The sequence below is a fragment of the Zalophus californianus genome, chromosome 1 (genome assembly GCF_009762305.2).
Source record: "Zalophus californianus isolate mZalCal1 chromosome 1, mZalCal1.pri.v2, whole genome shotgun sequence".
In the NCBI taxonomy this organism is placed as follows: domain Eukaryota; kingdom Metazoa; phylum Chordata; class Mammalia; order Carnivora; family Otariidae; genus Zalophus; species Zalophus californianus.
The window spans coordinates 17,251,730-17,277,526 of NC_045595.1; the positions used below are offsets into that span (position 1 = coordinate 17,251,730).

The 25,797-nt window shown below is 46.3% G+C and overlaps 1 protein-coding gene across 5 annotated transcripts in view; it reads left to right on the top strand.

Annotated features, from left to right (window-relative positions):
• The first annotated feature begins 10,898 nt into the window (after positions 1–10,898).
• DHX30 (DExH-box helicase 30) overlaps positions 10,899–25,797 on the top strand; it is a 30,306-nt gene continuing 15,407 nt past the window's right edge. For 2 of the 5 annotated variants that reach the window (XM_027585953.2, XM_027585955.2), the window contains exons 1-4: positions 10,899–12,425; positions 14,297–14,391; positions 16,331–16,385; positions 21,478–21,573. In XM_027585953.2, coding sequence (XP_027441754.1) covers positions 16,358–16,385; positions 21,478–21,573 — 124 coding nt within the window. In that variant the 5' untranslated portion in view covers positions 10,899–12,425; positions 14,297–14,391; positions 16,331–16,357. Of the gene's footprint in view, positions 12,426–14,296; positions 14,392–15,070; positions 15,158–16,330; positions 16,386–21,477; positions 21,574–22,709; positions 22,739–25,797 lie in introns of those variants that run through there. The other 3 variants (XM_027585957.2, XM_027585954.2, XM_027585956.2) reach the window with 3 other exon arrangements.

Sequence of the window (25,797 nt, forward strand, 5' to 3'; positions counted from 1 at the left end):
TTTGTTGTTATATTTCTTTTATACATTCTAAATAAAATTTTCTAACAAAATCCTAAGTTCATTACTGTCTTTATCTTCCTTCTGCATAAGAACTGACTCCTCTTGATTCAGGGATGGGCATGTTTGCCCTAAGGGCTCTTTCCCCATGGGCAGGGATAAAGTCACAATTGTGGTCTAATTGTGGTCAGTGAAACATGAAAAGGAGTCTTTTGAATCTTTATGAGAACGGCTAAACCCATCTTGCTAGAAACCTGAGGACGGGGCCTACTCTGGAGATGGAAAACAGAAAAATGTTAAGAATCTGGGTCCCTGATGACATTATTGAAACCCTGAACCAGTCAAGGAGGCCTGCTGTACTTGAGGATTTCCTGTTATGTGAGACAATGCACTTCTATATACTTAATTTAAGCCAGTCTTGAGTCAAGGTTTCTGTTCCTCATTGCTCCAAACAGCCCAAATGATACATATCTTTGTATTCTATTTTTACCTAAAATTTTAGTTCCAAGTTTTATTTTTACATGTACACACAAAAAAATGATTTTAATAGTCAATAGTAAATTAAAATTTACTGATACATTTTTCTAATATTAGTTCATGTCATTGTTTCTTTTATCCCACTCCTTTCCTTTGGGTTAACTTTTCTTCTGAGAAGCACATTCTCTAGTTCTTTCAGTAAGGGTCACTGGCTGAGACCATCTCTTACTCATTAGGGAACGGAAAATGTATTTACCTTTTCCTCGTTCTAGCAAGAATTTAGCTGGATATAGAATTCGAAGTTGACAGATATTTCTCAGCAAAATGCAGGTTACTCCATTGTCTTCTGCTATCTATTACTGCTGTGAAGAATGTTTGGTGTCAAATTGCTTTCCACTGTGAGTTTTGTGCCTTTTTTCTCTCTGGTAACTTGTAATATTTATCCTTAATGTTCTGTAGTTTCCTTGCACTGTGTCCAAGTGATTACTTTTATTTATCCTGCATGGCATTCAGTGTGCACATTTGTTCTAAGGAATGTATCTTTGGGGCGCCTGGGTGGCTCAGTCAGTTAAGCGGCTGCCTTCGGCTCAGGTCATGATCCCAGGGTCCTGGGATCGAGCCCCACATCGGGCTCCATGCTCGGCGGAAGGCTGCTTCTCCCTCTCCCACTCCTCCTAGTCTCTCTCTCTCACTGTCTCTCTCTCTGTCAAATAAATAAATAAAATCTTAAAAAAAAAAGAATGTATCTTCAATTCTGGAACATTTCCAAACATCGTGTTAAATGCAGTATTACGGGCACCTGGGTGGCTCAGTCGTTAAGCGTCTGCCTTCGGCTCAGGTCATGATCCCAGGGTCCTGGGATCGAGCCCCACATCGGGCTCCGGGCTCTGCGGGAAGCCTGCTTCTCCCTCTCCCTCTCCCCCTGCTTGTGTTCCCTCTCTCGCTGTGTCTCTCTCTGTCAAATAAATAAATAAAATCTTAAAAAAATAAATAAATAAATGCAGTATTACTTCTCTGCAGTCCCTCGGGTAATCTTTTGCAACTTATATTACACACTTATATTGAAGCCCTTCCATCTAGTCTTCGTTTTTTAATTGTTCTTTTTCATTTTTTTCTTAGTAATGAACTGTTCACTAATAATATAACATAACTTTCCAATTCACTAAACCTCTCTCTACTAAGACCTATCATGAGTTCATGACATCTATGTTTATTCAACAATTGCATTTTTAATTTCTAGGATTTCCATCTGGTTCTTTACATATTTATCTGTCACCTTTTCATTTCTGATGACTTTTATTTCATAATTTCTTTTTCTTTTAAAGATTTTATTTATTTATTTGACAGAGAGAGAAAGAGAGCACAAGCATCCCTGCTGAGCAGGGGGAGCCGATGTGGGACTCAATCCCAGGACCCCAGGATTATGACCTGAGCTGAAGGCAGTCGCTTAACCAACTGAGCCACTCAGGCGCCCCCATAATTTATTCTTTTAAAATAGGTATCCTTCATGTCTGGATGTTCTAAAATACATATTTTAAAGTTATTATCAGGTTACTCCATTACTTTCATTTTAATTGCAGTGAGTTCAGGGTGCCTGGGTGGCTCAGTCATTAAATATCTGCCTTTGGCTCAGGTCATGATCCCAGGGTCCTGGGATCCAGCCCCGCATCAGGCTCCCTGCTCAGTGAGGAGCCTGCTTCTCCCTCTCCCACTCCCCCTGCTTATGTTCCCTCTCTCACCGTGTCTCTCACTGGCAAATAAATAAATAAATCTTTTTTTAAAATTGCAGTGAATTCATCTCTTGATGCTGATTTTTTTGGCTCTTTCTTTTGGCTAGGTTTGCTTGTGTGTTTTGAAAGCTTGATTTATAAACATCTCATGAATGGAGATCTTTTCCCCTATACATGTATCTCCTTACCTGATGGTTTTGTGATAACCTCTACTCAATCGTCCAGGAAACCCAGCTAGAAACAAGTCTTATATTAGTAACTAGAGACTCTGTTTCTACTATAAATTTTGGGTGACAGGAGATCCATGCACCAAGCGAGGGGGTAGCTGGATTTAGATCTGCATTCAATGTCATGTCTACTTCCTAAGTATATAACTTCATATAAGCTGCGTCTTCAGGCATGGATGGGTTGTAGATTTTTCCAGTCTCTGTTAACTTTAGGGAGCCCCACGTAGATTTGTAAATGCACCCACTAATCCAGGCCCAGTTATCCATATTACATGGGGCACTTGTCCCTACCCCCTCAATCATATTACCTTATAGGTTGTAAACCTGAGACTGCCTCTGTTTCTGGATCCATAGCCCAGCAAGATTACAGCTCTTTCTGGTCAACTTAAATGTTTACCTTGTTTTTGAATATGGATATGTAATTTTAAGCTTTTATTAATTTCACCATGTGTTTGAAACAAAAGGAGTGGCATCAAAGTGTGTACAAAGCTACCTTGACCAGAAGTCAGTTTCATTCATGTTTTTATAAAAGCCGTATTGGGACACCTGGGTGGCTCAGTCGGTTGAGCATCTGCATTCAGCTCAGGTCATGGTCCCGGGGTCTTGGGATCGAGTCCCTCATCGGGCTCCCTGATCAGTGGGGAGTCTGTTTCTCCCTCAGCTTCTGCCTCTCTCTGTCTCACATGAATAAAATCTTTAAAAAAATAATTAAAAAGCCTGTATGTTGGTCCTTTGGCAGTACCATGGTTAACACTGATAGCTAAAAAGCAGCCTGGGGGGTGCCCAGCTGGCTCAGTGGGTGGAGCATGCTACTCTTGATCTTGGGGTTGTGAGTTTGAGTCCCACATTGGGCGTGGAGCCTACTTGGAAAAAAAAAATAAAGCTTAAAAAAAAAAAGCAGCCTAGGAGCTATACATTCTCTTTCCGGTTTTAGCAATAAATACTTTTTAATATTTTTAATATTTTATAAGTTGTGAGAACAACTGATTTGTACAATTCGGCCAATGATGTTAACTAGAGCTTTTGTCAGAAATAATTGATTTATAAATGTTCACTGCATACCAAAAAATGTGATACTCCATTACCCAAATCCCCCTATTTCTGCAGTTTGGGGCCAAAAAATTAACCCAAGGCTCTGAAAGAAGTCCACATAAATGAAATATATTCATGTTTCAATGTTGTAGTGATACCAAACTTAAAATACTGATGCAAAGGACAGGGATGAGTTTTGATTTACTCAAAGGAATTTATCTATATTTAAGTATAATGCAAATGATATTAAGGATTTACTGGCCTTTTGAGGTATAAAATTGGTTTTGTGGTTGTGCTGAATAAAATCTTATATACAGTCTGATATAATTACAAATGAAATGGTATGATTTGATTTAAAAAATCTGGAGTGGTGGACATTGGGTCATGGTCAGGAACTACACAGGTGCAGGTCTGGAATTTTACCCAATTTACAAGCTAGACTAGTAGCTACCCCGTTACTATTTCATAGGTGCTAACAGAAGACATAAGATTCCTGGGTCAGACACAAAGGACTTCAACCACAGCAAAAGCAGTAGCCAGAGCTTCATGTTGGTTTGTAACAGTTCCCTATGTTCTCAAGTTTCCTGGGTGTGATTCGAAAGCGCTGACCATAGTTGTCTGCTCACATAGTGTTTCATTATCAGAGGGGAACACTGAGCTTGGGAGATTCCATTTTTATAGCAAGTGGAAGTTAAGTCTGCCTTTTGTCCGAGGGGAGACAATAGTTCATCCTTCAAGGTTGCTTGCTGAAAATACAACTGAACAACAGCCCAGGTGAATAGCAGGTAGGGCGTTGAATTCTTGGTATATCCAATAAGAACTTTCAGGGACACACTGGGTCCATGGCATAACATATACTATCTCGTTACTTTGTCTATGTTTGAAATTATTATGGAATTATTATCTAATTGTAAATATACATTTTTTAAAGACTTTATTTATTTATTTGAGAGAGAGAGAATGAGAGACAGAGAGCACAAGAGGGAAGAGGGTCAGAGGGAGAAGCAGACTCCCCGTCGAGCAGGGAGCCCGATGCGGGACTCGATCCCGGGACTCCAGGATCATGACCTGAGCCGAAAGGAGTCGCTTAACCAACTGCGCCACCCAGGCGCCCTGTAAATATACATTTTAAAAAGAAATGTACACCTGAGTTTAATATATTTGAAAATGCATGCAAGGTTAGCTAGCGCAGGTGTGTTAATGGCTACCATTATAACCAAATTTCTTTCTCAGGAGCCCTGCACACTGCAAATGCTTTATTTTTATTTTTTTATTACCATAAAAGGAATATACTTTTGGTCACCCAAAAGCCAACAATGTAGAAGAGTACAAAGTGAAAACTAAGAGACTCATGTAGCTGCCCCTAATATAGGGGCACCTGGCTGGCTTGGTCAGTAGAGCGTGTGACTCTCGATCTCTGGGTTGTGAGTTCAAGCCCCATCCTCGGTGTAGAGCTTATTTAAAACAACAACAACAAAAAACAGTTCTGATATATTCTTACGGAAATGTTCTATGCTTACATAAGCATATGTACAAACACATGGTCTTTTTAAAATACAGTTGGAATTATAAACATACAATCATAAAACATGACTTTTTAAACTCAACATTTCCTGGATATTTTTCAGTGTTTGCACACTAGACCTAACTCATTCTTTTAAATTGCTGCATACTACTTCGTTTAATTGATATTATTATGGACTGATTTGTGTCCTCTCTAAATTCATATGTTGAAACTCTAGCCCCCAGTGGGACTGTATTTAGATAGGGTCTTTAGGGGGGTAATTAAGGGTAAATGAGGTCATAAGAGTGGGACTCTAATCTGATAGGACTAGTGTCCTTAAAAAAGGAACAAACCCCAGAGACCTCTCTCTCTCCACACAATCACAGAGGAAAGGTGACATGAGGGCACAGCAAGAAGGCAAACACCTGCAAGTCAGGAATAAAGGCCTCAGCAGAAAGCAACTCTGATGGCATCTTGACCCTGGACTTCTAGCCTCCAGAACTATGAGAAAGTAAATTTCTGTTGTTTAAGCCACCCAGACTGAGGTATTTTATTATGATAGCTGAAGACTATTACAGATACATTCTATTTAATGCAATCAGTCTCTTAATAAGGGATAGGTAGGTTTTTTAGAAAAAATATATTACAAATAGGGATGCCTGGGTGGCTTGGTCAGTTAAGTGTCTGCCTTCAGGTCAGGTCATGATCCCAGGATGCTGGGATGGAGTCCTGCATTGGGCTCCCTGCTCAGCGGGGAGTCTGCTTCTCCCTCTGCCTGCCGCTCCCCCTGCTTGTGCTCTCTCTCTTACAAATAAATAAAAATCTTAAAAAAATATATATTACAAATAATGCAGCAACGAATTTTCTTTTTTTCTTTTTTAAGATTTTATTTGGGAGAGAGAGCGCACACAAGCAGGGGGAGGGGCAGAGAAGGAGAAGCAGACTTCCCACTGGGCAGGGAGCCCAAAGTGGGGCTCAGTGCAGGGCCTAATGTGGGCCTCAGTGTGGGGCTCCATGAGGGGCTCGATCCCAGGACTCTGGGATCATGACCTGAGCCAAAGGCAGACACTTAACTGACCGAGCCACCCAGGCGCCCCAGCAATGAATTTTCTTACATATATATGGGGATATGGTTAGATAAACTCCTAGAATTGAAATGAGTCAAAGGGCATGAACATTTTAAATCTGACACTGCCAAACGACCCTCTGAATAAGTAGTACCAATTTACAGTTCCCGCAATAGTGTATGAGTGCTTGTCTCCCAAGTGGAAGTGCCCATTCAGAATTTACTCAGCACCTACTTCTCAACAGTGCCAGATCCCATGCAAGGTGCTAAGGAGACACCGGCAACAAAGAATTAAGTCCCTACCCTCAAGACCTTTATTATAGGGGAGAAACAAGCAATAAGTAAGGCTAACACAAATAAATACACAAGGTGGTCTGGGAAGCAGTCTCTGAGATAACATCTGAGCAGAAACCCAGATGAAGAGAGAAAACAAATCTTACAAATCATTGAAGGAAGAATGCTAAATGGGTGCCATAGTTTTAACTGTCTTTAAAAAATAAGCAAAGTTGCAGGGTGCCTGGGTGGCTCAGTTGGTTGGATATCTTGACTCTTGATTTCGGCTCAGGTCATGATCTCAGGGTTGTGAGATCAAGCCCTATGTTGGGCTCCACGCTCAGCGTGGAGCTTGATTGAGATTTTCTCTCCCCTGTTCCTCCTCCTACGTGTGCTCTCTCTCTCTAAAATAAATAAAATGAGTAGACCTTAAAAAAAAGCAAAGTTGTGGGCGCCTGGGTGGCTCAGTTGGTTAAGCGACTGCCTTCGGCTCAGGTCATGATCCTGGAGTCCAGGGATCGAGTCCCGCATCGGGCTCCCTGCTCGGCGGGGAGTTGGCTTCTCCCTTTGACCCCCCCCCCCCATGCTCTCTCTCTCTCTCTCTCTCTCATACTCTCTCTCAAATAAATAAATAAATAAATAAAATCTTAAAAAAATACAACTTCATTCTAAAAAAAAAAAAAGCAAAGTTGTGATTCTACTCCTATGTACCCCCAAAATTAAAACAGGTGTTCCAACCAAAATGTGCGCACCAATGTTCACGGCAGTGCTATTCCCAATAGCCAAAAGGCGGAAACAACCCAAATGCCCAGCAACATATGGATGGACAAACAAAATGAAATATTATATTACAAATATATTATATTTACAATTATAATATTGTACTGGGGGCCTGGCTGGTTCAGTTGGTACAACATGCAGCTCTTGATCTCAGAGTTGTGAGCTCGAGCCCCATGCTGGGTGTAGAGATGACTAAAAAATTAAAAAGAGGGCGCCTGGGTGGCTCAGTTGGTTAAGCGACTGCCTTCGGCTCAGGTCATGATCCTGGAGTCCCGGGATCGAGTCCCGCATCGGGCTCCCTGCTCGGCAGGGAGTCTGCTTCTCCCTCTGACCCTCTTCCCTCTCGTGCTCTCTATCTCTCATTCTCTCTCAAATAAATAAATAAAATCTTTAAAAAAAAATTAAAAAGAAAAAATAAATGAAGTACTGACATGCCACAAAACAGACAAATCTTGAAAACATGATGCTAACTGAAAAAAAGTCAGATATAAAAGGCCACGTGGTATGATTTCATTTACATGAAGTATCTGGAATAAGAAAACCCATGGAAAGAGAAAGCAGACTAGTGGTTGCCAGGGACTGGTGCTGGGGAGGGTGGGAGGAAGATGGGAGTGACTGCTTAATGGGTACACATGGGGCTTCCTTTTGGGGTAATGAAAATGTTCTGGAACTAGATAGTACTGATGGTTGCACAACATGTACATGTAGCAAATGTCACTGAAATGTGCACTTTAAAGTGGTCAAAATGTCAAATTTTATGTTAGGTGTATTTTGCCACAATAAAAGATAATATATTAGGAAAAAAAAAAAAGCAAGGCTGAACTTTTCTCTTCCTAAACCTAAGGGTCATATGCAATGCTTTTTTTGCTCACTTCCTATTCATGCCCAATACCCATTTTTTATTGCATTATGGATGTTAAAAAATTAATCTGTAAATTCTTTGCATATTAAGTAAATTAATTTCCCACCTTAATAAAAACCAGAGTTTATGGAATTTTCCGTATTTACATAGAGATCTGAATAAGCACCAGTTAACTGTAAATGGAATTTTTTTTTTGAAGATTTTTTTGAAGATTTTATTTATTTATTTGAGAGAGAGGTAGCCGGAGAGAGCAAGAGCAAGGAGGAGAGAGAGAAGCAGGTTCCCTGCAAGGAGGGAGCCCGACATGGGGCTCTATCCCAGGATCCTGAGATCACAATCTGAGCCGAAGGCAGATGCCCAACCGACTGAGCTACGCAGGCCCCAGCCCCCGCCTTTTTTTAAAGATTTTATTTACTTATTTATTTGAGAGAGACTGAGAGAGATCACAGACGGAGAGGAAGAGAGAGAAGCAGACTCGCTGTTGAGCAGAGCTGGATGCGGGGCTCAATCCCAGGATCCTGAGATCATGACCTAGCTGAAGGCAGACGGTTTAACTGACTGAGCCACCCAGGCGCCACTGTAAATGGAATTCTGTCTAGAGTAATGAGATTTCAGAATTGAAATGGCCTGAAAAGTCATCTGGTTCAACTTTGTTCTGATTTAAGAATCTTCTAACCCTACAGTATATTTTGCCAACTACTCCGCTCTGACTTTGACAAAGCACAGAAAGGGAGTATTTAGCCTTTTTTGGAAACCTACTTTGAAGTACCCACAAAATTACCTTAGTCTGGGGTAATAAACATAAGGGTGAAGATGCCACTCAAACTAGGCAACTGAAGAAGAGTTTACAAATGGGACTACTGACAGAAAGTGTGGGCAGGTTTAAAGGAATCCAAGAAATACTGTGGGGCTAGCAACACAGAATCTCCCGCAGGCACACAGAAACAGTAGCATGGAGCTGTAAGGGAGGTCTTTGAGCCCACTTCTCGTGGCTATAGATCCCATGAGTTATTATAAAATTACATTCTTTTTCCACCCTCTATTCTGGGGCTCGATGGCCTTGGTTACAAGTTCTACTTCAATATATAAAATAAAATTGGTTCTACCAACACCTCAACCTTAAGAAACTGAAGAAAAGTAACCTAAGTAGCATGAACCCACAGGATGAGAATCTGATGAAGGAAAGCCATTATCCAAACACTCCTTGCAGGGGCGCCTGGGTGGCTCAGTCGTTAAGCGTCTGCCTTCGGCTCAGGTCATGATCCCAGGGTCCCGGGATCGAGCCCCGCATTGGGCGGGCTCTCTCTGCTCACCGGGAAGCCTGCTTCTCCCTCTCCCATTCCCCCTGCTTGTGTTCCCTCTCTCGCTGTGTCTCTGTCAAATAAATAAATAAAATCTTAAAAAAAACAAAACACTCCTTGGAGCACTTACCTGGCATTGGGACCCAAATATTAACTCCAAGAGGCTGGCGTTCTAGTTGGGGAAGACAGATCAAAGATATACCTTGGGATGTGCTCACTTCGGCAGCACATATACTAAAAAAGATATACCTTGGGTGCTACCACATGGGGAAGAAGAAATTGTTAGAGGGCCTTACATGGTCTGAGGAAGCGGAGTTTCTAGATAGAGATATTAGCAAAGAATGAAGTCTAGGGATTGGACCCAGGAAAATAAGGTAGTGATAAAGAAATGAGCAGTAAACAAGAGGGGAAATATACAGGAGAGAGGGAAAAAGACACTCATTGGCACTCACCTTATCTTATAAAGTGGATCACTTTAACAACTTCACCAGATACAACCATTCATTAAGAATAGTTCAAGGAGGGGCGCCTGGGTGGCTCAGTCGTTAAGTGTCTGCCTTCGGCTCAGGTCATGATCCCAGGGTCCTGGGATCGAGCCCCACATCGGGCTCCCTGCTCTGCAGGAAGCCTGCTTCTCCCTCTCCCACTCCCCCTGCTTGTGTTCCCTCTCTTGCTGTGTCTCTATCAGATAAATAAATAAAATATTAAAAAAAAAAGAGTAGTTCAAGGAAAGGTCCTTCAGAAAGAAAACTAGAACTGGAAAATCTGCAGCAAGGAAAAGCACTATGAGTGTTCCACTTGTGCCTTTTTTTTTTTTTTAAGATTTTATTTATTTATTTGAGAGAGAGCATGAGAGGGAAGAGGGTCAGAGGGAGAAGCAGACTCCCCCGCTGAGCAGGGAGCCCGATGCGGGACTCGATCCCGGGACTCCAGGATCATGACCTGAGCCGAAGGCAACTGCCTTCGGCTTAACCAACTGAGCCACCCAGGCGCCCCTGTGCCTCTTTTGCAGGGTTTCCCCTAGGTCTTCTTAAGACTTGTTTACCTGCTTTTCTCATTCTGTCAGGACATCTTTTGCAGTAGGGACATGTCCATTACTTAACATTCCCAACAGCATTTCAAACATAATCTGTATGAAGCGGAATCCATCATCTCCGACTGCCCTGTCCCTTCATTATGGTAACGGTGCTCAATCCTTCCAGTCCCCCGGCACAGATCTCAGTCACCTTTCCACGCACCTGTGGCCAGGGGTCAGCTTGGCGCTTTACCATCACCCTGTCATACCTCTTTCTTGCCTTTTTCACTCCTGAGCACAGTTGAATCCCTCGGTACCTCCTCATCTCATTAGTACCCTCACTTCTATTTTACCCTCACACTTTTAGAATAACCTTCCTGAAATCCGATGGTTCTTTCCTACTTAGAACTGTAAAAATAGTATCTTAGAAAGATAATTGTGTACAAATAAAGTTAACATCCCTCAGCATATCGCGTTCCCCGCCATACTTTTCTGTTCATTGCCTCTAAAGCTGGTACACATATCCAACCCTCTGGTCACACCAAGCTACTGCATATATATTTTTTTTTAAGATTTTATTTATTTGAGAGAGAGAGAATAAGAGATAGAGAGCACGAGAGAGAAGAGGGTCAGAGGGAGAAGCAGACTTCCCGCTGAGCGGGGAGCACGATGTGGGACTGGATCCCGGGACTCCAGGATCATGACCTGAGCCGAAGGCAGTCGCTTAACCAACTGAGCCACCCAGGCGCCCGCTACTGCATATTCTTAGAAGTTGCCTTTTGTTCCACTGGTGTCTTTGCTTCTGTGGTTCCTTCTCCTTGATTTTCCTTTCTCTCAACCCTCTAACACTTGGTATCTCCTCCCCAGCATTTATCACTTTCTTTTTGCCTCACACAATGTTTTCATCTTGTCTACCAGGCCCTAAGCCCCTCGAGGGTAGGTTGTTGTACCCCCAAAACATGCTTCTATCAATTGCTACACAGTTCACTCAAATATCTGTACGGGGATCATTTCCCACACACCATAGCCCGGCACCATGTCCTGCTCAGAAAAGGTAATAATTATTTGAATGAGTGGATGATGCTCCACGCTCACCTCCCCCACCCTTCTGTCCGATGTAGAGAGAGAGAGAAAAAAAAAAAAAACACTTGTTGCATTTAATTGCTTGGACAAAAACGACGGGATATGGAAAAATTCTTCGTATATCCTTAAAGGCCACGTCTTAAAAGCATATTCTAGGTCGTTCCAGCTGCAAAATCTTGACCTAGCCTCAGAGCAATCCCAGCTGAGTTCTCTCCTTTTGAAGTTGGACGCCACCGAACTCCCACAGGGGCCTCATCTAGAGGACCGCAGCATGTGACAGGGACAATGCCCCTTGCTCACTTCGGAGGCCAGGGGGCGGGGGCGAGACCTACAGAGCCGCCCGGCGGCACTCGGATCAGCAAGTGCCACCTTGTCCTTTCCCCAGCGTTGTACAGTTTACAACGTGCCATCGCGCTGGCCTCCTCCTAACAACGTCGTGAGGCAGAAATTCTCACCTCCCTAAAGAAACAGAAGATCGGAGGAGAGATGAAGAGGAGAAGAGGCGTGGCAACGGGCTGTGGCGAGGAAGGCGGGTGCAGGTCCGGAGCCCGAGCAGGATTTCATTCCCGGCTCAGCCCTGACTGGCCGGGGGCCGCGGGGCGGGGGCGCAGAGGACGCGAGGGCCCTCCCGCTCCCACACCGCTGCATGCTGAGGCGCTGCGAGGGGGCACGGTGTGAGGCGCCGGCCGCGGCAGCCCAGCCCCGCTCCCTCGGCGGCCCCACAGCAGCCCGCGCGCCCACCCCCTCGGCCGCTCTGCCGGAAGTCCCGCCTGCGCCCGCCGCGGCCGCCCCCCCATTGGGCCCAGCGCCGGGGTCTCGCCGCGGGTTGGTCGCCAAGCGGCGTGAGCCCTGGGAGGACACTGCGAGCCCCGTGTGGGGGACCCGCTGGAGACCCGCTCAGACGCGGGGTTGGCGCGGGAGGCGGGGCGGGGAGCGCCGGGGCGGCCGGCGGGACTTCCGCCACGGGACCCGGAAGGGGCCGCGCCGCCGCTGGTGGGAGTTGTAGTCCGGCCGTGGTTGGGGGGGCCCGCGGCTCATGCGCGGTGCACCGAGGCTTGTTTCACATCTGTAACAACAGGTGAATTGGGCTTTTTATTCTCCCCTTTCGTGTCCACTTGAGGAGCTTGCCGCGGCCAGGGGTGGTCGGCGCGAGGAGGGGCCCGGGTCCGACCGCCGGCTTGGCGGAGAGTGGGGCGGAGAAGCGGGCGGGCCCGAGGAGCAGGCCGGGCATCCTAGGCCTGCCCGCGAAGCCGGCCCGGCCGAGCCGTGGGCAGCCAGGCCTCGGCCTGCCGTTGCCATGGAGCCTGGGCGGGGGCGGGGGCCAGGCCGGTCCGCCGGGGCGGGCCTGGTAGCCAGGGGCTCCGCGGGGACCGCGGGAGAGGCCGCTTCATTGGCGCAACGACGCCTCCGCCTCAGGGGATGCTCCGTTCCCCGAGGCAGGGCCTGGAGGAAGCCCCCGGAGTGCCCCGGGACCTTTGTCTGTCCCCCGTGCCGCCTGGACCGTTCGTCCAAAGGGAGGCCTGGTGCATTCTGGCCCCCCTGGTTTGCCCCTTTTTGCACCGACCTTGTCACTGGGGGAGGCCAAGGGGTGAGGTGTTCTTTGTTTGCTGGTGGTGACTTGCCCCATTTCGCAGGGGAAGACCTAATGCATGTTGGGTCCTTTGTTTGCAGTGAACTGGAGTCCCAGGGGTCCTCAGAACCCCCAAGCCCGGAGTATGGCGTCAGCATGCTGTCTGGCTAGTCCTCGTGTAGCAACATTGATCACCTTAATTGTGATGTTGCAAGACAGAGATTGTCCCACTTTGCAACCCCAATACACAGGGGCTTGCCATACACTGTAGCAGGTGGACTGCAGATGGCCAGGTGCACTCTCAAACTGTTTTTGGTTGCAACTTACTGGCCAGAGGGAAAGGAGACATTGTCTGATGGTTTCCCTTGCAGTGTCTTTGAAAGCAACAAAACCCCTGTCATTGTGGGTCTTGACTATATCTCACAATTTACACTTAAATCTTGGAGTGTTGGAGTTTCCAGGAGGGAGGCCTCTTTTCCTGATGGAGTTTATGATAGTGCTCTTTATTTGTAGAGCTGTTTAAGATGCGGGAAATACATCCTTTGCTGCATTTTTTTTTTTTTTTTTTTTTACCTGTGTAGGTTGTCCTTTTACCTCTAAAAGATATTTATTCTCCAAGTGTTTTAACTTATGTAGCCATGGTCCAAAGTTTATCAGTTGGACCCATCTTGCCCCTTTCAGCCTTTGTATCACTATAAAATATTATTTCCAGGAATGAACCATGGAACATCTAGGCAACAGCATAGTATCATGGAAATAAGAAAAATAGTGTAGTATAAGCATGGAAAGCTTTGGAATCCAGTACCTAACTGCAGACTTCCATTCTGTCCTGAGTCAGCTATGGGGTCTTGGACAAGTTGTGTAACTTTCTCTGGGAAAATCTGCCTCAATTTCCTTCTCTGGGAAAGACAATTTCAACCTCCCTGGTTAGTTGCATAGATTAAGTGCTACAAAGTCTATGGAAGTACTTTGTGAACTATAAAAATGGCATTCAACATTTAGTTACTTTCCTAATCTGGAAGAGCTTGTTTATCTACCTTAGGTAGGGTCATATTAGAGCCATGATGGGATTAGAACTCAGAACTGAAGCAGGTTTTGCTCTGGGCTTGGAGAAAATGCTTTCAGGACTACAAGCCCCTCTTTACCATATCTCTTTCTTGGTATCTCACAGGTGTCGGTGTAGGGCAGTTCACAATCTGATGAATCGTGAGACTGTCAGGGCGGGTCCTGAAGTGAGGCCAGTGTGTCCAGTGTGTGCTTCATGCCATTGACGAAACTTGTCCTTGTTGTTAGTTAGTAAATGGATTTCAGTGGTTTGCGGCAACTTTCTTTTCCCTGTGGGGCCCATCACTGTAGTGACCCAGCCTTGTGTTTTCTAGGAGGAGGCCCAGCCTCGTGATGAGGAATAGCAGGGAGAGAATTCAGCTCCAGTTCAAAAGCCTACGCAATCTGAGACCGTCACTGCTCGTGTAAGGTAAGTTGACTTAGCCGCGCACACGGAACAGTGGCGGACCTCATGCTTCGCCGCGCTGTAGAGCAAAGGCATGTATTAAATGCATTTGTGGCTGTCTTGGAAGAAGGGTATCATTTTTAATTAGTCATTATGGAATCTCTCTGTCCTTGACTCATCCCATAGTGACTCTACCTGGACTTAAGTGGTGTTTCATTATGCAAGAACTCTTGACAGCATATTATTTTACTTATCTTTGAATTATTTAAGAGAAATGCAGAATCATAAAAGTTTCCAACATAATTATATTTCAAGGAACTCAGCTTTCTTTTCAATCTCTATGAAATGTTCTAGAGCTCAGTGAAATGCCTCTAAAACATCCCATCTTGAATATCGTACATATCTTTTAGACTGATACAGGAAAAGATAGTGTTGTGTGAGCCTTGGAGAGGGTCGGGGACTTTTTAAAAGCAGAGCAGTCTGTTTACAAGCAAATTAATTTACTCTTTCTTAGCAAGAAAGTATTGTCTCAAATAATAATCATATAGATGGTTTAGATTTTATAGTATTCAGGTTTTTCTTTAAGATTAGAATCTCAAATTATACCCTTTTTTTTTTTTTAAATTTGGAAAGAGTCTATAGAATGTAACTTCTTAAAGTGAATTGTATCGTGGATATTGAAGTTTTCTCTCTGAACTACCATATCCTGTTGGCTGAAATTCCTGGCATCCCTGGGGGAGAGGAGGCAATCAGAGCAGACCTGCTATGGACCTGAAAGATTCGGCCCCAGGTCATCCCTTCACCCCCATCTCCTCGCCATTTGAGAATTAGACGGAAAAGCAGTCAGGAGCAGGAGTATAGGCCCTATTAGACTCCTTGTAATATTGGACATTATCCTGGTTTGCTAAAGCATTGTGTAGATGTTTTTGTTTTTTAATTTTTTATAAAGATTTCATTTATGTATTTGAGAGAGAGCATGAGCAGGAGGAGGGGGCAGAAGGAAAGGGAGGAGCAGATTCCCCACTGAGCAGGGAGCCCGACATGGGGCTTGATCCCAGGACCCTGAGATCATGACCTGAGCCGAAGGCAGATGCTTAACCGACAGAGCCACTCAGGCGCCCCACAGTGTGTAGATGTTTTTAAACTGAGGCCACATAAGGTTACTGCACCAACTTAGGAGTACTACTATATTCTTAAAAACATCTATAAGTGAGTTTGAGTGTTTTTTTTTTTTTTTAACAAAATCATTAAGCCAGAGGTGTTACTTATCTCTGTGTGTTTGTGTGTGTGTGTGTGTGTGTGCGTGTGTGTGTGTGTGTGCGTGTGTGTGTGTGTGTGTGTGTGTGTATGTTTTAAGGTTCTAGGTATACTCCTCAGTTAAATGAACAAAATGTACCAAAACTTTTGTCCAACGGTTGAACTTTAACTTAATATTTGTTATTTAATAGACTCCGCCATGAGGAGCTTTTTATTTTGAATTACAATACAGTTACTCTTTGATACTGCTGTCAAGTCCCATCCCTAGGGGCTTGACTGGGTTTTGTGAAAGCCCCGTAAACTAGTTTGTCCATAGGGTAGTCATCAGTCCCGCTCGCTGCTGCCACATGAGGAAAGGGGTCCATTTAGAATTTCCTTTCTTCCCAGAAGTCCCAGGAAAATTGCAAGTATTGTGATGAGGTGGAAATATGTCTCTCCAATGAAATGCATTTCGCTCTGTTGAGCAGGGTTCAGGGAGTTTAGGACAGAAAAAAGAAGAAAGCTCTCAATGAGAAAGAAACAAAGCCATGTAATAAAGCCATAAATGGCCCTTCCATCCTTAAGACTTGGAGCAGCAGTCGGGGCTCATTAGTGAAAAGCTTCATTTTTCTCACCTTCTGGACAGCGCTGTCTGTGTTATTGAAGTCTTCTCTGTGGGATCCTGGACCAAGAATAGTAACCATTGCCTCTCGACCCTCCTTTTTAGGATTCCAGCTTTCCCTCCTGGCCAGAAATGTTCAGCCTGGACTCATTCAGAAAAGGTAAAAACAGAGCTGTGCTTGTGACCTCATGCTCTCCCTCCGTGTGATGGACAGCTGTGAGGGCTGCGGAGATCCCTTACCAGTGTGGAGCCCTCAGACCCCTTCTTTGCAGGACTTGCCAGAGTCCTTTCTCTGCCTTCCCCTTGCACGGTGCTTATGACCTGGGGCTGACTCCTCGGCGGAGTCCCTCTGTTCGTTTGCTGCCCCTCCCCCTGAATATCCTCTCACATGTACTCACTGCTCATTGGATTCCCATCTGTTTTTCTAAGTCAGTGTTTTACACCATTTCCTCCATGAACCATTCCTGATTCTATCAGCCAAGGGCAGTCTCTCTCCTCTCTCTGATTTTCCTCAGCACCGTGCCTGTACTTTCCTGCACTTAGTCTGTTTTGAACTAATCGTCATATCTCTAGACTAGAAGCTCCCTGCAGCCAGGGCCTGTCATGCTTCTTTATCATCTGTGGCACCTGGCACAGCCCTCTGCATGGGGTAGGTCTCAGCAAACGCTGGGGAAAGTGGATTGAGTCATTGCTATATTAGTGGTCATAGAAACTGCGGCAAGTTTTGGAACCCGTGCTCTCCGGCAGCTGGGGTCAGAGGATGGTGTGAGCAATGGCAGAACTGAGCCATGGCTAGGCTGTAGGGTAGCATTCATTCCTGCTTACATGAAGTGCTATAGCTGGGGAAGCCTTCAAGGACCACATTCCAGAGGGCTTTGCGTATCTTAGGAGCATGACTTTCCTCCTCTAACGGACCAGTGAGTAACAGGCCTGTTACCTCTGTTGATGCTGACTGTGAGACTCCTTTCTGAGCATATTTTACAAATTAGTGAGAACCATAATAGACCTTCCATAACCGCTGATGTAAAAGGTCCTCCCGTGGGGGCCTTGGGCTGGCTCAGTCAGAGCATGTGACTCCTGACCTCAGGGTGGTGAGTTTGAGCCCCATGTTGGGTTCCCCACTGGGTGTGGAGCCTACCAAAAAAAAAAAAGGTCTTCCTCCGCATGGTGTCTCCTCTCCCACTTATGTTCCTAGAGGCCTGGAAAACCTTGGCTGAGTGGCGTCCTGTTGAATGGGGTCAGAAAGAGGGCTGGATGTATCAGGGCATTCAGAACAGCCTCTTCCTGCCTCCTTACTTGTTTGTTTTTTAAATATTTTATTTATTTGACAGGAGAGAGCAGAAGCAGGGGAGAGCAGCAGAGGGAGAGGGAGAAGCAGGCTCCCCGCTGAGCAGGGAGCCACATGGGGCTTGATCCCAGGACCCTGTGATCATGACCTGAGCTGAAGGCAGACGTTTAACTGACTGAGCCACTCAGGAGCCCCCTCCTTGTTTGTTTTTAGCCACTCCGACTGTTTTCATAATGCGTGAAAAAATTAATCTCTATCGTCCTGGGTTCATTGGTTAACTCACTGGAAATATTGGGTTTGAGATTAGTGCAAACAGCATATTTTGAGCTGAAAATTAAGTACACTTTGTGTTTACTTATTAATCAGTGGGCTTCGTTGTCCACCCACTTGTGAAAGTTGGATGAAAATAGGTTCTCTCATGGTGGGAGTGTCTGAATGAACAGCACTGATTTTGTAAAGAGTTGGAGAGCCCAGTAAAAATCATAATCCTCCTTTTTTCTGTGTTATTTCACTCCTACGTGATAGGGAGATGGTACCAGGGGAGAGAGTTGTGGCAAAATTCCTTTAGAGCATTTGTGATTTTCTTTCTAGGCTGGGGATTGATTTGTTCGAGAGGCTTTTCATCAGGGGTGACGTTGTTAGCATTCAGTTTCATGGGAGTCAACATAGCCTCACTGTGCAAAAATTCTGAAGCCAGATGCCTGGTTCACATCACACTTCTGCACCCTTGCTGGCCAAGGCTGGAGGCAGGTGATTGGGCCTCTGTGCCTTCATTTCCTCATGATGTAAGTAGGCCGGATCTTAGTACCTGCCTCACAGGGTTGTTCTAAGGATCAGATGAGTTAATACATATAAAGAGCTTAGAACAGGGCCTGACACCTGGTAAAATCACAATCTGTGGTATTAAGTAGCTTCAGGACATAATAATCGGACATAGTCTGATTTGAGGCCTTGCTTTCCACACAGGTAAGTGTTATATTCTTACCAACAACCATTTTATGCTTGAAGGTCTCAGGAAAAACTGTTAATCAGAAAGAATTTACTGCCTTGAATACTTTCCTTCAGGCAAACCTACCTTTTCTTTTCTGACTATAAGGCTGAATGCCCTTTCCTGTCTTCTGAATGCTAGTATCACTTGTGGTTTGCACCATGACCTCAGCAATTGGTCATGTGTGGCCTTGTGACATTTTTATTGTCATATAGAACTGTTCTTTATCTCTTATCTAGTTTTTATGTTTTTTTGCTCCTCATGATGAGATTATGAGCTCCCTAGGTGTCATGAATCCTGAGGGGAAATGTCACATGGTGTCAAGCTTGAGTCAGACTCTCTGGGGTTCATATCTGGTCCCCATTAACACTAGCAAGGTATTAACTTACCTGATCCCGTTTCCCAGCCCCTATATTCAGAGGTATAATGAAGATTAGAGATGATATAGGAAAAGCACTTGGCTGTGGTCTGTCTCCGGCCCCTAGTCTTGGATTGGCAGGCTTTTGCTAAATGTGAGTAGATGGATCTCTCTGGGGTGCAGCCCTGCAGCTGGTGTTTTGCCAGAGAGTGACAGCCTGGCCTTAGCATGCAGCGTGCTGGGCGGCTGCATGGGTGAGCACCTGTGTGGGAGACACTAGGGTGGAGACAGCTCTGTGTCAGAGATGCTTTCTTGCACTCCGGCGCTTAGAGTCTCAGTGGGGCGGGCCACTGGATGCTTCTGAAGGTACGAGCTAGAGCAGTTCCCTGCAGCTTTGTGGACAGTGGCCTGCTGGGTCTGCGGCTGCCATCTTTCCTCTTATGTAATTCAGCGGATCTGCCAGCACTGCCCAACTAGCACGCTCGTGTGCCTGGTAAGTGGCCTGTCACTGCCTTTGCTGGCTTCTTAACACAAGTTTCTTGTCTCTCGGAGGTAATGCCATCAGGATCAGGCCACAGAGAGCAAGCTGAGTCTTCTACAGTCAGCACAAAACTTGGAAAAACACTAGATCAACAGCAAGAATGTGCCATTTTCCTCCAGCTCCATGGTCAGAAGAGGGCTCACTTCTCCCCCTCCTAGTTACTGAAAATGCTTAAGGAAACAGATAATCATCAAATCATTTCTTTCTTTTTTTAAAAAATTTATTTATTTATTTATTTATTTATTTATTTATTTATTTGGCAGAGAGAGACACAGCGAGAGAGGCAACACAAGCAGGGGGAGTGGGAGAGGGAGAAGCAGTCTCCCCGCCGAGCAGGGAGACCGATGCAGGGCTCGATCCCAGGACCCTGGGATCGTGACCTGAGCCGAAGGCAGATGCTTAACGACTAAGCCACCCAGGCGCCCCAAATCATGTATTTCTTTTTTTTTCAATCCAGCATCCCTAGTTATGAACGAGAGCCCTTCTCAAACAGGACTGGCGAGGTTGAGTTGGTCATTTTCCACCTTAGTTTCAGGATAAACCTTGATCCTAGGCACTTTGTTCCAGAAGACCCTACAGGCATTTCTGCTGTAACACTGGATGTGTTTTCTGCAGAATCACACACCTCTCATATCATAAGAGGGCTCGTGGGAGAGACAGGGCTGAGGCAGTTCAGCACAGCTAGACGGCCCGAGGGTGCTGACGGCAGTCGCTGGGGCCTGGGGGGACGCTGTGGACAGCCGAGGCTGGTGGCGCGGTGCAGTGCTAGAAACGTGCAGGACGTGTTCCCACGGGCACAGAGCTGGCAGTGCCGAGGCCGCGCGGGGGGCAGGGGGGCTCTGAGCTCGTGGGGCTGCCAAGAAGGTGCGCGTGCGGCTGGTAGTGTGGGGGGGGAGGACCTCGCTGCAGGGACTGCATGTTGTATATATGGACATATACATATATATAAAAGGGTTTTTTATTTCCTTGTTGAAAATTATAATTCTGCCTTAGCTGTTTCAGTTCCCTTGCTTTAGACAAATCACATTTGACCTGAGGGTTCTCATGTTTTACTGATACCATTTCCTCATGTACCAATTACATATGAGCCAGTTTGCATTATGGAAATGGACATGATGGTAGCAGAACAGAATGTTGCTCAAGCATGTCGTGTGTGTGTGTGTGTGTGTGTGTGTGTGTGTGTGTGTGTGTGTGTGTGTGTGTGTGTGTGTGTGTGTGTGTGTGTCTCCCTGTTCCTCTCCTGCCTCATTTATCATATTGAAACCAGTAGGGCAAAGAGAGCAGAGAGCTCAAGTACCTTTCCCCCCAGACCCAGTGATTTGGTGATATCTTCACCACGTAGGTGGTGTTCAACATGGGAAACCTTACTTCCTTGTACAATCCCACCTTCCCGTGCAAAAGTGATGTTCAGGCATATCAAAGTTTTGGAACTTCTTAAAAACATACTTTATAGCTCACTGATAAGTAGTAATTAGTCTCCAAATGAATGGAAGTATTTGGAATGGCAAACCATTGACTTTTATAAAGAGAGAGAAGGCTGGTCTTGGCTTAAGGAGGACCCAAACAGTCAGTTGTTCCTTTTCTTGCCCATTTCTTAGAGGGACAGAATAATTTGAGATCTGGTCGCTAAAATGGCCATCTGGGAACCAACAGCAGACACAGGGATAGCTACCATAAGCAGAAGACAGACAAGGGGATTTACGTGGTACCATGGTTTTCCAGTTTTCAACTGTTTTCTTGTTTGATCCTCACTACTCATGACTAGAGAGAAGGAAGTGGGATGGGTGTTTGACTTCCCCAAGGTGGCTCAGGGAACAGGGATAGTTTGAGGGCTGTTTTGAGAGTCTGGAAGGGATCTCTACAAATTTGTTGCATATCCCATCTAAGTAAGACAATTGCCTTCTTTCTGTGTGGGATTTGTGGGACTGTTTCTCAGAGCTTGTGACTGGCTGCACGTACAATCCGGCAGCCGTGCTGCCCAGAGCTCCTCCCAGACGCTCTGGGGTGAGTCAGGCCAGGGGTCTGTAACTGTGAGGCATGAGAACATGCCACCTTGATGCCCTCTCTCTTTCCCCAGATCGGGCCCAGCACAGGCAGCGTCAGTGCAAACTTCCCCCACCCCGCCTTCCACCCATGTGTGTCAACCCTGCCCCTGGAGGGACCATCTCTCGAGGTAAGGGAGGAGCCTTGCCTCCAGCATCAGCTTGGTCCAGGGTCTGTGGGGAGGTGGGTGGTAGTGGGAGCCCGGGTATCAGGGTCACGGTCCTCTGGAAAGCAAGAGAGGAGGAGTGGGGCTGGCGGAGCTGTTGTAACCCTCAGGGAGAGATCATTTGGAAAGGTCTGGGTTATTTTATGATCCTTGGCCCCCTGGCTTAGACCCTGTGGTCTCCTTGGGCTTCCTCGTGTGACCAGGCATACAGCCTAGGCTCAGTCTGGGTGTTCAGCACCAGTGTGGAGAATCTGCAGGGCTTGGATCTTCTAGGCGGTCCCTGGCTCAGGCGGTTCAGGAAGCACAGGGCGCCTGTAGCAGGGCCAGAACGGAGAGCCCTTGCCAGGCCCTGTGTCCTCCACCTTGGAGGCTCTGGGGATGCCTGGCAGAGCCCCTCCTCACCTCTCCGCCCCCCCCCCCCCAGCTCCTCAAAGCACTTTACTGACATTAAAATCTGTCTCTCAGTCCATTTGGCAGGGTAGGCTCTCCTTTTGATTGGGGAGGATGTCAGAGCACCTGGACAGGTCATCGCTCCCCTCAGGTTCCACTGGTACCCAAGGATGGGGCCAGTAATGGGACCCAGGGAAGCATCGCTGCCTGTGAGTGTCTCCGCTCCTCCCTCAGACTTAGATCTTTTCCAGGTCTGCTAAGACCAGTGCTCCTGGTGGCTTCTTGTTTGTCCTCCGACAGCCGCCCCTCTTGCCCTGTTGGCTGTCTGTTCACACCCCGATGCCAGTTGCCTAGCGGAAGAACACTATATTAGGTCATAGAGTCTTTACCTCATGTGGAGACAGCATGTCCACTTTAGGTCCTGTCTGTAAAGTGCTTTGAAGGTCAAGAGTTCAGGAAGGGTCGGGGAGCACAGAGCACCTCAGTTTCTGCAGCCCATGCTGCTGCCCTGTTCCCATGCCGTGTCCACACGCAATGCCCTCCTGCTGCAGTGGCCCCGACTCCAGACAGCAGCATGGAAAGAAATACTTCCAGCCCCTCTGACCATTTGACTTAGGTGTTAAAGAAATGCCACCCCCCCTACCGTTGCCAAAACAAGAGTTGATTGCCCTTTTTTTTTTCTTTCTTAAAATGCCCTGTAACTCGAAAAGGCTGAACGTTAACATTTCCAACATGGCAGGTGAGTGGCTCTGAGAGTGTCAGATGTGCTTTGGCTAAGCTTAAAGATGGTTAGGTGGGATGAACCAGGCAGCACGGCTAGGCAGTGCCTCCTTGAGCACATGCAGGGGAGAAGGCTGCTGCACTTGGCAGGGCAGCTGCTCCTGGTGGGGGACAGTCCCTGCACTGTCTTCCCTGGAGGAGCCCAGACCCCCCCCACCGAGCCTGATTGTCTCCTCACAGCTGTGCCTCCAGGAGGCATCCATGGGTGTATGCATCTTTGCCTCCTCTCTCTCTCAACCTAAAAAGGGTTCTTGCCTCCATTTCTTCATCCCAGAAGCAACAGACCTTTTAGTCCACACATGACTGTTGGGCCTTTCTGCCATGCTTTCTGATTCCCTAGTGACTTCACTGGTGCCTCTGCCTTTAGAAGGAAGTGTGTGTGGCAGAAACAGTCTCTCTGGTGTTCAGATAGGAAGACAGCGCTCACAAAATGGTGGCCACTTGAATAGGTTACAGTGCCTACCAGAGTCAGATTTGGAATTGGAACAAACTGCCACCTCCTTTGCCAGTCTCCCCCACTCTACCGCCAGCCTCCTACCAAGGCCGCCTTGGTAAAGGGTGAGGACACTCAGAGCCTCTTTCGTCAATCTTTCCCACCCACCCTGATCTGAGACCTAGAGCCCCGGAAAGCAACGTGGAATAAGAGCCCTTCTGGCAGGATCCTTCCTAGGACTAGTCTTTCCTGTCCATTCCCTCATGCACATGTGTCCCCTCTTCTTGGTGCGGTGGTTTACCTCAAGGGACCCTGTGGCTTTATGGATGTGGATGGAAAAGCCCTGAGGATGCGTAGAGCGGTCAGGGTGGTCACCTGACTCCTGCAGATCCCTTTGCCTTTCTCGTTGCCAGCCAAGGGGACCATGTCTTGCCATTTTGACCATCCACAAAATCTAACTGTGGTTGAAGAAGCTGACAGAATGTTGACTGAGATGCTCCCTCTCACTACCCCCACCCCCAGAAATTCTCCAGTCTGCCCCAAGTCTGGACTACCTTGGGCTTCCTCTTGTTGCTTTCTCCTGGGGCCTCTAAAGTTTAGGGTCCTAAAACATCCTCTTGTGTATTCAGCAGATCCTACGCACTTTAATTCCACACTCCCTGATGTTGTTGTTTAGCACATTTACTACCAGATGTCGTGCTTGATTTGAGAAATGAATGGAGAGATCTCTGAGCCAGTAAAACATTTCTTTTTTTTTTTTTTCAAAAGTTTCTTCCTTTTCACAGGCAAAGGAGTCAACTTTCTCTCCCCAAAGAATGGAGAGTGGAGGAGAAGTCTTTAATATTGGTGGAAAGGAAGAGGGCGTACCTGAGCCCTTCTAACTTTCTTCAAAATTCTCTAAGGCAGGAGTCGGCAAACTTCCTTTAAGGGTCACAAAATACATAGTCTAGGCTTTCTGGGCCATCTGGTTTCTTTTGCAGCTCCTTCACTGTGCCATTGCAGTGTGAAAGCAACGATAGATAATACACAAACAATGAGCAGAGCTATGTTCCAATAAAACTTTATTTATAAAAACTGGTAGTGGGTGGATTTGGTCTGCAGGCTGTAGTTTGGCAACCCCTGCTCTGGACCAATGGGGAGAAGATCACAAAACCAGAAGGTTTTTAAGACCCAGTGTAAGAGTTGCCCTCACTTTATAAGAGGCAGTGAGGTTTGTGGAAGTGAAATATTTGCTCAAGGTGATACCAACTGTTAGAGCCCAAATGCAGTAAATGAAATAGGAAAAGGGGTCAAGGAGCTCCCTGAGAACCAACTAGTTGGTTGGCATCACATGATGCTTTTTTTTAAACATAAAATTTCAAACATCTGTTCGAAATACACTTAATAAAATAGAGAAAATAATATGGTGAACCCCAAGTACTTATCACCCTGCTTGACCAGTTAACAACTCATGGCCAGTCGTGATTTGTGTCTGTCCCTCTACTTTGGCCCCTTTGGGAGCAGATCCAAAAAATCAGAGCATTCCGACCTTAGCCTGACTAAGTGGCTGTCAAACAGAGTGCTATACTGAGGACTTGCTGCAGCGCCATGATGGGCCCAGGCCCTGCTTTCTGGGGGGGGTGAGGGGGTGGAGGGGCTTTCTGTCTAGGCTTTTGTCTCCTTCAGCTTTCAGACACCACCGTTTTCAATATTTGGCCTCAGCCCCTAATGCCATTATCAGGCTTGGTAAGCTTCTAGATTCTTTTGAGGGAATTTGGGCTCCTAACAGTCCTTGAAAACTACCCTGAAGCTGGGTGGATGCTTTGGCTTTTGGCCAATTAGAGTGACACTTGGCCAAAGTCAAAGCCATTGTGGAATCACATTATGCCCCAAGGGTCTCACCATCCCAAGGTGGATGATCTGGATAAGGGCGTTTGATACAGATGGTGGTGTCCCCTTGGAAGGTCAGATCACTGTTGCCAAGGTCACCTTCCCTTTTGCCCCTTTCCTGCGAAAAGCCCACTGAGGAGGGAATAGAGGAGTGGGAGTTGAAGCTGCCCCATCCTGCCCCGGGTCTGTTGTCTCAGACCTCAGTGGAGGGGCTTCTCTAACAGAGCACACTGCAGAGCAGCCTTCCAGACATTCCCATTTATCCTGACCACAGTTGTACCAAATGAGTAGATCAAGTATGTCCTCATTTTCCCAACTGATGAAACTGCCCAAGGTTCACAGCTGGCAAGTGACAGAGCTTGGACTAAGCCCAAGTATTAGGACTCATATCCTATGTTCTTGCCATAGGCCAGCAGTTCTGAGTGAGGTCCCAGACCAGCAGTCTCATTATCATCTGGGAACTTGTTAAAAATGCAGATTCCTGGGCTGCACTCCAGACCTACTGAGTAAGAAACTTGGGGGTGGCTCCCAGCAATGTTTCCACAAGCTCTCCAGGAGTTTTCAGAGTCAGATCTAGAATTATAAAACACACAAACAAAACCCTCCCTCCCAGTGTATCCCCAGCTGCACTGCCAACTTCTTACCAAGCCCCTTGCTGTCAGTGCCCCAACATGCAGACTCTGTTAAACCCAGCCAAGCCAAATTTCTGTTCCTCG